At 46.7% G+C, this 12,500-nt stretch overlaps 1 protein-coding gene across 1 annotated transcript in view; it reads right to left on the reverse strand.

Annotated features, from left to right (window-relative positions):
- gpc3 (glypican 3) overlaps positions 1–12,500 on the reverse strand; it is a gene marked incomplete at both ends in the record, with an annotated part of 133,007 nt that overhangs the window by 48,588 nt on the left and 71,919 nt on the right. The window contains one exon of the mRNA XM_084448618.1: positions 6,574–7,277. Coding sequence (XP_084304744.1) covers positions 6,574–7,277 — 704 coding nt within the window. The remainder of the gene's footprint in view (positions 1–6,573; positions 7,278–12,500) is intronic.

The following is a 12,500-nucleotide window of genomic DNA, read 5'->3' on the forward strand; positions in this document are numbered from 1 at the left end:
TAAAAGGTGCCTAAAGTAGACATTTACCCAGAACAGGAGAGCTGTGTGATTCATATCCCTGGAGTTATGTTAACCCTGGCTTAACACTGTGTGTGTGTGTGTGTGTGTGTGTGTGTGTGTGTGTGTGTGTGTGTGTGTGTGTGTGTGTGTGTGTGCGTGTGTGTGTGTACACTGTACTGTACTGTACCTACGGTATAAATATCCAAATCAGTTCCACAGGCTCTGGTGCTACTGAATGAATGTCTTTAATGTATATGAAGTAACTAGTCTGGTCAGGTAGCTTGGGGCTTCAGTTTGTGTTCATGTGTACTAGTAACTGTCATTTGTTGTTTATGTGTACTAGTAACAGTGTAGTTTCTTATGTGTTTATGTATACTAGTAACAGTGTAATTTGTTGTTTATGTGTTTACAGGTATGTGTACTAGTAACTGTCATTTGTTGTTTATGTGTTTATGTGTACTACTGTAGTAACAGTGTAGTTTGTTATGTGTTTGTGTACTAGTAACGGTGTAATTTGTTGTTTATGTGTTTATGTGTACTAGTAACTGTCATTTGTTATGTGTTAATGTGTAGTAGTAACAGTGTAGTTTGTTATGTGTTTGTGTACTAGTAACAGTGTAATTTGTTGTTTATGTGTTTATGTGTACTAGTATCTGTCATTTGTTGTTTATGTGTAGGCTACTAGTAACAGTGTAGTTTGTTATGTGTTTATGTGTACTAGTAACAGTGTAGTTTGTTGTTGATGTGTTTATGTGTACTAGTATCAGTGTAATTTGTTGTTGATGTGTTTATGTGTACTACTGTAGTAAGTGTAGTTTGTTGTTTATGTGTTTATGTGTACTAGTAACAGTGTAGTTTGTTGTTGATGTGTTTATGTGTACTAGCATCAGTATAATTAGTTGTTTATGTGTTTATGTGTACTAGTAACAGTGTAGTTTGTTGTTGATGTGTTTATGTGTACTAGCATCAGTGTAATTTGTTGTTGATGTATTTATGTGTACTAGTAACAGTGTAGTTTGTTGTTGATGTGTTTATGTGTACTAGTAACAGTGTAGTTTGTTGTTGATGTGTTGATGTGTACTAGTAACAGTGTAGTTTGTTGTTGATGTGTTTATGTGTACTAGTAACAGTGTAGTTTGTTGTTGATGTGTTTATGTGTACTAGCATCAGTATAATTTGTTGTTTATGTGTTTATGTGTACTAGTAACAGTGTAGTTTGTTGTTGATGTGTTTATGTGTACTAGCATCAGTGTAATTTGTTGTTGATGTGTTTATGTGTACTAGTAACAGTGTAGTTTGTTGTGGATGTGTTTATGTGTACTAGTAACAGTGTAGTTTGTTGTTGATGTGTTTATGTGTACTAGTATCAGTGTAATTTGTTGTTGATGTGTTTATGTGTACTACTGTAGTAAGTGTAGTTTGTTGTTTATGTGTTTATGTGTACTAGTAACAGTGTAGTTTGTTGTTGATGTGTTTATGTGTACTAGCATCAGTGTAGTTTGTTGTTGATGTGTTTATGTGTACTAGTAACAGTGTAGTTTGTTGTTGATGTGTTTATGTGTACTAGCATCAGTGTAATTTGTTGTTGATATGTTTGTGTACTAGTAACAGTGTCGTTTGTTGTTGATGTGTTTATGTGTACTAGCATCAGTGTAGTTTGTTGTTGATGTGTTTATGTGTACTAGTAACCGTGTTGTTTGTTGTTGATGTGTTTATGTGTACTAGCATCAGTGTAATTTATTGTTGATGTGTTTATGTGTACTAGGAACTGTTGTTTGTTGTTGTTATGTTTATGTGTACTAGTAACAGTGTAGTTTGTTGTTGATGTGTTTATGTGTACTAGTAACAGTGTAGTTTGTTGTTTATGTGTACTAGTAACAGTGTAGTTTGTTGTTGATGTGTTTATGTGTACTAGTAACAGTGTAGTTTGTTGTTGATGTGTTTATGTGTACTAGTAACAGTGTAGTTTGTTGTTGATGTGTTTATGTGTACTAGTAACAGTGTAGTTTGTTGTTGATGTGTTTATGTGTACTAGTAACAGTGTAGTTTGTTGTTGATGTGTTTATGTGTACTAGTAACAGTGTAGTTTGTTGTTGATGTGTTTATGTGTACTAGCATCAGTGTAATTTGTTGTTGATATGTTTGTGTACTAGTAACAGTGTCGTTTGTTGTTGATGTGTTTATGTGTACTAGCATCAGTGTAGTTTGTTGTTGATGTGTTTATGTGTACTAGTAACAGTGTTGTTTGTTGTTGATGTGTTTATGTGTACTAGCATCAGTGTAATTTATTGTTGATGTGTTTATGTGTACTAGGAACTGTTGTTTGTTGTTGTTATGTTTATGTGTACTAGTAACAGTGTAGTTTGTTGTTGATGTGTTTATGTGTACTAGTAACAGTGTAGTTTGTTGTTTATGTGTACTAGTAACAGTGTAGTTTGTTGTTGATGTGTTTATGTGTACTAGTAACAGTGTAGTTTGTTGTTGATGTGTTTATGTGTACTAGTAACAGTGTAGTTTGTTGTTGATGTGTTTATGTGTACTAGTAACAGTGTAGTTTGTTGTTGATGTGTTTATGTGTACTAGTAACAGTGTAGTTTGTTGTTGATGTGTTTATGTGTACTAGTAACAGTGTAGTTTGTTGTTGATGTGTTTATGTGTACTAGTAACAATGTAGTTTGTTGTTGATGTGTTTATGTGTACTAGTAACAGTGTAGTTTGTTGTTGATGTGTTTATGTGTACTAGTAACAATGTAGTTTGTTGTTGATGTGTTTATGTGTACTAGTAACAGTGTAGTTTGTTGTTGATGTGTTTATGTGTACAGGTAACAGGGTCATTTGCTTCACTCTTTGTTCCACTGTTAGCCAGCCCAGATGTTTGAAGTGCTGGTTCTCAACTCTCAGCCTAGGGCTACAGATAAACAGAGAGAAAACACTGACTGACTGACTGACTGACTGACTGACTGACAGATGGATGGAGACAGACAGACAGACAGACAGACAGACAGACAGACAGACAGACAGACAGACAGACAGACAGACGGATGGAGACAGGCAGACGGACAGGCAGACAGACAGACAGTAAGACAGACAGACATGGAGGAACGGCAGACAGTTTAAAAGACAGGCGTATGACAGAAATAAAACTTTATCTATCTATCTGACAGGCAGACAGACGGACGGAGACAGACAGACAGATGGACGGAGACAGACAGACAGATGGACGGAGACAGACAGACAGATGGACGGAGACAGACAACAGACAGACAGAGAGAATCCCGTGTCAGGTGCTGCGTCTCCCAGCTCTCCTCCACACCCCCGTGTTCCTGGGAGCCCGGCTACAGTAGATCCATCATACTTCTGTCTCTCCACAAAAACCTACTTCCCTGCCTCACTTACAGTAGCAGGGTCGCAGGGTGATGAATGCTTCCCCTCTCCACCAACCCCCTGGGCCTGCACTTCAAACTCCCTCTACTTCTCCTCTCTCTCTCTCTCTCTCTCTCTTTCTCTCTCTCTCTCTTTCTCTCTCCCTCGTTCTCTTTGTCACCGTTTCTCCCTCACTTCTCTGCTCGGTAACTGGTAAAAATAGAGCTTCATAAATCATGTATCTTCCCTCACAGCAGCGTGTGTGTGTGTGTGAGAGAGGGAGAGAGAGAGAAGAGGATGGAGGGATGGGCGGAGGTAGAGAGGGAAAGCGAGAGGCAGAGAGAGGACATGAGACGGTGGGGGAGGCGTGCGGAGGGGTGTGCGACGTGACAGGTGAATGGATCCACACCCCAGGCTCCTGGCTGCCCTCTCTGCCTCCCTCTTTGTCACATCTCATCTCTTTCTCCCTCACTCCGTCTCCATGACCGTCTCTCTCTCTCTCTCCCTCTCTGGTCTCTCTCCCCCTCTCTCTCCCTCCCTCTCTCATCTCTCTCCCCTTCTCTCGTCTCATCTCTCTCTCCATCTCATCTCCCTCCCTCCCTCTCCCTTTCTCTCTCCCTCCCTCTCTCCCCATCTCCTCATCTCTCTCCCTCTCTCATCTCATCTCTCTCCCCATCTCCCCATCTCTCTCTCTCTCTTCATCTCCCCATCTTTCTCTCCCACCCTCTCTCTCCATCTCCTCATCTCTCTCTCCCTCCCTCTCTCCCTCTCTCTCCATCTCCTCATCTCTCTCTCTCTCTCTTAATCAATCTCCCTGACTCTCTGCTTTTATCTCTCTCTCCCTCCTCTCCAGGTGAGCGAGGCTATTGGCCCGTTCGCCCCGGGGAGACGGATGCGAACATGGCGCGATGGCGACACCTCGTATGGCGAGCGGGGGGGGGGGGGGGGGGGGGGGGTCTCGAGAGTGCGGTCCAATCCCGCGGAGGAGAACGGCGTGTGGTCAGGAGGAGGGGCTGTCTCACACCTCCAGGCTCCTTCCGCGCGGACGGACGCCATGCACACACAAACAGCCCAGTCCCTCGCGTACCCGAGTGCACTTAAACAACCCTGTCCTGTCCTGAAAGACACGAGACACGCAGTCCGGCTGTTTATGTCCTGCAGCGCGGACCGCCGTCGAGGGGGACGGATGGTTTCTGGCTGCCGAGCATCCAGTTGTTGTCTAATTCCTAGTCTATCTCTCACTGTAGTTCGCTCTGACAGGATTGAATCAACCATTAGAGAAATGATGCCTCCGTCCCCTCAATGACAACCCACAACTGCCCTGGCCAACAAAACATGCTCACACACACACACACGCACACACACGCACACACACACACACACGCACAGACACAAACACGTGCACACAGACACACACACACACACACACGCTCCCATACACACACACACACACACACACACACACACAAACACACATATACATGCACACACACACAGACAGACAAGCACACACACATACTGTATGCGCATACACACCACAGAGGTGACCTTGCCTTGCCACGGAGCTAACCAGTGAACTATCACAGGCCCTATTCCAAAGCCTTTCACACACACACACACACACACACACACACACACACACACACACACACACACACACACACACACACACACACACACACACAACCACACACCCAGAGTGCAGAGTAAGTGAGGTCAACCCTCTGTGTTAATAAATGATATGTTTGAGAGGAGTCCCAGTCACTAGAGAGATCCTGGTGTGAGAGTGAATAGTTCATACAACTGTTAACGCTACAGCAGCAGGACCAACACAGCTCTACTGAACACCCCAGACCAACACAGCTCTACTGAACACCAGAGACCAACACAGCTCTACTGAACACCCCAGACCAACACAGCTCTACTGAACACCCCAGACCAACACAGCTCTACTGAACACCAGAGACTAACACAGCTCTAAACACCCCAGACCAACACAGCTCTAAACAACACAGCTCCACTGAACACCCCAGACCAACACAGCTCTACTGAACACCAGAGACCAACACATCTCTACTGAACACCCCAGACCAACACAGCTCTAAACACCCCTGACCAACACAGCTCTACTGAACACCCCAGACCAACACAGCTCTAAACACCCCTGACCAACACAGCTCCACTGAACACCCCTGACCAACACAGCTCTAAACACCCCAGACCAACACAGCTCCACTGAACACCCTACATCAACACAGCTCTACTGAACACCCCAGACCAACACAGCTCCACTGAACACCCCAGATCAACACAGCTCTACTGAACACCCCAGACCAACACAGCTCTACTGAACACCCCAGACCAACACAGCTCCACTGAACACCCCAGATCAACACAGCTCCACTCTACAAAACACATGTTCATATTTCATAAGCACGTATTCCAACCCACTTCAAATAGACACATGGTCCCTTAACACATTCCTCATGTTTCTCCCTGGTTTTACAACTGGTCTGTTTTATCAGTTTAATCCCCACTGCTAGAGAAGGAGGAAGTTAGGGGGAGGGAGGGAGACAGAGAGAGAGAGAGAGAGAGAGAGAGAGAGAGAGAGTAAAGCGGGAGAGAGAGGGGGAAGGAGGGATGGAGAGAGAAAGAGAGAGAGAGGGAGCAGACCCATTTCCAGAACGAAATGCCAGGGGGGGCATTCAATATGTTAGGGGGGGCACACTGAGAGAGAGAGAGAGAGAGAGGGGGGGGGGGGGGTCACTCATGGACTGCCAGAGAAGTCACATGTATAAAGGCAGTGATACAGATCAGCAGGTTCTTATGTGTGTGTGTTTGTTTGTGTGTTTGTATGTGTGTGTGTGTGCAGGTGTGTCTCTGTGTGTGTTTTTCTGTGTGTTTGCGTGTGTCTGCGTGTGTTTTTCTGTGTGTGTGTGTGTGTGTGTGTGTGTGTGTGTCTGTCTGTCTGTGTGTGTCTGTCTGTCTGTCTGTCTGTCTGTCTGTCTGTCTGTGTGTGTATATATGTGTGTGTCTGTCTGTGTGTGTGTGTTCTAATGTGTGTGTCTGTCTGTGTGTGTGTGTGTGTGTCTGTGTGTGTGTCTGTCTGTCTGTGTGTATGTCTGTCTGTGTGTCTGTCTGTGTGTGTGTGTGTGTGTGTGTGTGTGTGTGTGTGTGTGTGTGTGCGCGCGCGCCCTGCGTATGTCTCACCAGCGCGTGGAGGCGTGAGCGTGCGTTGACGGCGTGGCGGAGCGCCATCCTGACCAGGCCGTTCAGACCCAGCACCACGTCCTCCATGTCCCGCCCCCCCCGGCTCATCCCCCCCGCCAGCCTGGCCAGCCCCTCCACGAACCCCCCCCAGTGGGGCTGCACCTCCGCCGCCCCCCCCAGGCAGCCCTGCATGGCGGCTTGGCACGCCCCCCGGCACGCCGGCGGCGCCAGCAGCCCCTGGCAGTGCGGGCAGTACCACAGCCGTAGCAGGGCGCGGCCGCAGTCCCGCCCCGGACGCAGGTGGTCCGTGGTGTTGACCACCTCGATGCCCAGATTCAGGGCCTGCAGGAAGACACGCGTGGCCAGCAGGGAGCGCGACAGGCGGGTCATCATCAGCTTGGGGTAGTGGCCGAACGCCCCGGTGTCCCTCCAGGCGCCGCGGAGGCACTCGTCGGACGCGGTGGCGGCGGCGGGCGCGGAGGCCCCGCCCCCCAGCAGGCGGCGGTAGGCCAGGGGGAACAGGCGGGAGAAGAAGGCGGTGACCATGTGGTCCACGTTGGCGTCTGAGCCCAGGATGTAGAGGGACACCTCCTGGAAGAGCTGGGCCACCGCCGTCTGGGCTCCGCCCCCCAGCGCTGGGAACTCCGCCCCCAGCATCAGCAGGGAGGAGTTACGGCCGTGACGCAACACCAGGTCAAACGCCTCTGGAGAGGGAGAGAGAGGGAGAGAGAGAGAGAGGGAGAGAGAGGGAGGAAGAGAGAGAGAGGGAGAGAAAGAGAGAGAGAGAGAAGGAGAGAGGGAGAGAGAGAGAGAGAGAGACACAGAAAGAAGGTTTTAGGGAAATAGTTGTTTTTTTTTAAATTAAAGAGATGGCAGATCAGCAGTTCAGCCATAATACCGTCACGCTGTCAACGAGGAAGCACCAACACTTAACGCTGAAACATCCAACACATCTGCTGGAGCAAGTTCACTGACTCACAATCACACACAAAGAAAACCTCCCTCCCACCCACCCCCTCTCTCTCACACACTAACCTCCCTCTCAACCCCACCCCCCTCTCTCTCTCACACACTAGTCTAGAGCTGTCAAATAAATACTAGGAATTCCACTAGTCCACTCAAACCTTCTCTTCACTACTCCAGCCCCCACCTCCTACTCCCAACTCCTCCCTTCTCCCTGATGATTTCGCCAACTTCTTTGACAAGAAAGTTAACGATATCAGATCCTCTTTCCCCCCTCCCCCGGTCAACGCTCCGTGCACGAAACTCACCCCCCCCACCCTCTCTCCCCTCCCTGCTCCCCCCCTCCTCTCCACGCCCCACCTTATCCCACTTTTCTCCCCTCTCCCCCAACGAGGCCCTCAACCTTGTAACATCTAACCGCCCCACCACGTGCTCCCTAGACCCTGTTCCCTCGACTCTCCTTCAGTCTGTTGCACCCAAACTCCTTCCCTTCCTAACCTACCTCATCAACGCATCTCTTGTATCAGGATGCTTTCCCTCTGCTTTCAAGACTGCCAGAGTCACCCCCATCCTAAAGAAACCATCTCTCGACCCCTCTGATGTCAAAAACTACAGACCGGTTTCCCTTCTATCCTTTCTATCCAAAACACTTGAACGTGCTATCAACTGTCTTCGTACCTCCAGCAGAACGACCTCCTAGATCCCCACCAATCCGGGTTCAAGGCTGGCCACTCGACAGAGACCGCCCTCCTTGCAGTAACAGAGTCACTCCATGCCGCAAGAGCGAACTCTCTCTCCTCTGTCCTGATACTCCTAGACCTGTCAGCAGCATTTGATACGGTAGACCACCAGATCCTCCTCTCCACCCTCGAAGAGAAAGGCATCGATGGCTCTGCACACTCCCTGTTTGCATCCTACCTGACGGGCCGCTCCTACCAGGTGACATGGAGAGGGTCGACGTCGGAACCGCGTAGTCTGACTACGGGGGTTCCACAAGGGTCTGTCCTGGGTCCTCTCCTGTTTTCCCTCTACACTACATCTCTGGGCTCTGTCATTTGCTCGCATGGCTTCTCCTATCACTGCTATGCCGATGACACCCAACTGGTTCTGTCATTTCCCCCTTCTGATACAAAAGTGGAGACACGCATAGCTGGGTGCTTGGCTGACATCTCGGAGTGGATGACGTCACATCACCTCAAGCTCAATCTGACAAGACTGAGCTGCTGTTCCTCCCGGGGAAGGGCTGTCCGCACCGGGACCTGGCCATCACCATTGAAGACACAGTGGTGACCCCGACTCGGACTGCGAGGAATCTGGGTGTGGCCCTGGATGACCAACTGTCATTTTCCTCACATGTCACATCCGTCACACGTTCCTGTAGATTCATGCTCTACAACATCAGGAGGATTCACCCTTTCCTCACTAATGAAACGGCGCAGGTACTCATCCAGGCCCTGGTCATCTCCCGTCTGGACTACTGCAACTCCCTCCTCGCTGGGGCACCGGCGTCAGCCATTAAACCTCTGGAACTTGTCCAGAAAGCTGCTGCTCGCCTGGTGTTCAACCACCCCAAATTCTCCCAGACAACTTCCCTCCTCCGTTCCCTACACTGGCTCCCTGTAGCGGCTCGCATCCAGTTTAAAACTCTGGCGCTAACCTACAGGGCCATGAAAGGAACAGCCCCCTCCTACCTCCAGGCCATGGTCAAACCCTACACCCCCTCCCGACCGCTACGCTCTGCTACCTCAGGGCGACTGGTTGCCCCGTCACTCCGAGGCTCCTGCGGTCGATCGACACGGTCACGGCTCTTCTCTGTCCTGGCCCCGCAGTGGTGGAATGAACTGCCCACTGATGTCAGGACAGCAGAGTCGCTGCCCATCTTTCGTCGCAGGCTCAAAACTCATCTCTTCAAGAAGTACTACAACAATCCTCCCACCTAAGCACTTATTGTATTATATTATATTGCACTGTACTTTAGATTGTGATTCTTGCACTTTGCCTTCAGCACTAGATTATGCTCTTAGTCACTTGTTTTAGAAAGAAGATGCACTTGTGAGTTCTGGCAAGTAGTAGTACATTGGCTCTTCCTACGTTAAATGCAATTATTGTTAGTCGCTTTGGATAAAAGCGTTTGCTAAATGACTGTAATTTAATGTAATGTAATGTATTCATTCTTTTCAACATGGTCAAATATCAGCAAAACCACTGTATCTACAGTATGTATCTATCTAGGTGGTGAGGAAATACCGTACTTCCTTAAAATCCCAGCACGTTTTCTCGGCGGCTGGCAGCTTCAACATTGTAAACAAGCACTGAATCTGATCAAGTTGACCAGCACTACAGGATATTCCTCGTTTTGTTTTCAGTTGACTAGCATATAGGCCTGATTTAAGGACCCTGTTTGCACTAAATATCACCCATGTTGACTGAGCATTAGTGGACGGGCATCTATTAACGCCATCTCTGAGTCACAATTTTTTACTAAAAACGTCAAGGTAATAAAAGCAGACAACGTTTGGTGATAAAGTAGCTTACCTTGTAGCTCAAAATGTCCTCTAAACAATTCTGGTTTTCAAATCTAACGACGATGTGTCAGTTTAAAACTGGGTTGCTAATTTTGACGATAGCGCTGCATTTTAGAATCCGCTGAGGCAAGTTTATTTGTAGAGCACATTTCAGCAACAAGGCAATTTAAAGTGCTTTACATGAGACATTAAAAGCATCAAGACAAAGTGCAACACATAAAAAGGTCATATAAAGCTAAATGCAAAAAAGGACACTTCTTTATCACATGCTGAAACCTTCTCTCTCTCCACTCACTTACGTACAATGTCCTTCTGTTTAGTTGCTCGCTGGCTTTTCACCAGTGCCTCAGACATCCTGAGAGGGTATCTATTAACACCCACGGATGTACAGTACAGTAACAGTTACAGTCATAGACATTAATAAAACGAACGCTCAAACAATGATGCAGCATCGGCAAGAAACATTTTCATGGACTTGACAGAATTAATAGTGATGATTTGAGGTAGTTTTTATACAACTAAATATGCACATAAAAAGCTGAAAATATGGACGTAGACTCTCCATGATATGCAATTGTAGAGAGTCGGTAACTTTTCCGTTGCAGTTTAAAACGTGGCTAGTACAAGGCAGAAATTAGTCTTCGCAGTGCTTGTGGCGTTAGTAGATACTATTTAAGGATGGGCGTTAATAGATACCCATACGCTAGTTGAATACTTGAATCCTGTGAACACAGACGGACAAAAAGTTCCATTGGTGACAATAGGCAGTGAGCGCCCTCTTGTGGTTGGAAGTGGTTCCATTGTATGTATCATTTTCTATGCAAAATTATATAATACCAATAAACAAATGGATTTAATTTTCAGAAAAAAATGGAGAGAAAATATATAGAATATAATTTCTGAGCTCAGTTGGCAGCCCTATCTCTCTCTATCTCTGTCTCTCTCTCTCTCTCTCTCTCTCTCACACACACACACACACACACACACACACACACACACACACACACACACACCCTGTATTCATTAAGGGCCCGAGATGACGGCGTGTTAAATAAGCCTCCACATCAGACGAGAATCACGACTCGAGAGTTTGACCTTTCTGCTCTACAAATACACATTTCAAGAGTCTTAAAAGCCGAGTATTAATCCTCAACTGAGACACACATGCACACACACACTGATCCTAAAGGAGCCGGGCTTAGAGGATCTCTGTGTGATAATAATGACTAAGTGAGGTTTATCAGCAGCCCGGCTAAGAGGACGGAGCCCCGGCAGTTATCCAGCCGGCCTGGGGGGCTAGCATTGACTGGGACCAGGCCTGGGGGGCTAGCACTGGGACCAGGCCTGGGGGGCTAGCACTGACTGGGACCAGGCCTGGGGGGCTAGCATTGACTGGGACCAGGCCTGGGGGGCTAGCACTGACTGGGACCAGGCCTAGGGGGCTAGCACTGGGACCAGGCCTGGGGGGCTAGCACTGACTGGGACCAGGCCTGGGGGGCTAGCACTGGGACCAGGCCTGGGGGGCTAGCACTGGGACAAGGCCTGGGGGGCTAGCACTGGGACCAGGCCTGGGGGCTAGACTCTATAAAATATATCAGTGACCTTGTAAATTTAACAGACATATACAGTTATAATGACTTAATAAAATTAATTAATATTAAGTATTTTGTATGAAATGTACATATCAAAAGTAAGTGTATTTCCTTCAAATAAATGATTATTTGACTGACAAATTACATTGTTTAAATATGTGTAATTATCATTGTCTGTTTCAGTAAACTTGTTGAGTAAACACCATGTATTACAATTAATTTTAAGAACTACAATTATTAGACAACTCTACGTAATCATATTATTATTGACAAAAAACAACAACAAAAAATCAAGTAAATTACACACAGCAGAATTGAGGACCTAATTTCCCTGATTCTTCAAGAGAAGTTGGTCGTACTGGAAGGACGGTAAAGGCTAGTTCCCATAAATGCAGAGGCCATTTAGGGTTAAAGTCGCACTGAAACGGACGTTTGAGATCATCTAACTTCCGTAGTTTGACGTATTTCCAACGCAAACAAGCTATGAGGGTGGGACATATGTTTAGAGGAATTTGATTGGAACATTGACAAGTGGACGGGTTTTAAGAACTTTAGACAGATTTGATAGAAGGATAGTGTTGATTGACGGGTGGATGTCGCGAGATTATTGGCCTAAAATCTAAGGTACCTGTTGTCGTCATTGCACGTGACCTACCGTTTTCCAGGAAGTAAGAAATTATATACTTTGATATAAGATTACAACAAAAGTAGAATTTAGTAAATTTTTTGGCATACATCGTTGAATAGGTGAACACTATGACCAATTATGTGAACCAAAATGGGACAGAATGCTTTTTTCATTTCAGTGCGACTTTAAGTGGGGGAATCTAGGTCTCAACCTACTAGA

This window comes from Borostomias antarcticus (genome assembly GCF_949987555.1).
Source record: "Borostomias antarcticus genome assembly, chromosome: 14".
Lineage (NCBI taxonomy): Eukaryota > Metazoa > Chordata > Actinopteri > Stomiiformes > Stomiidae > Borostomias > Borostomias antarcticus.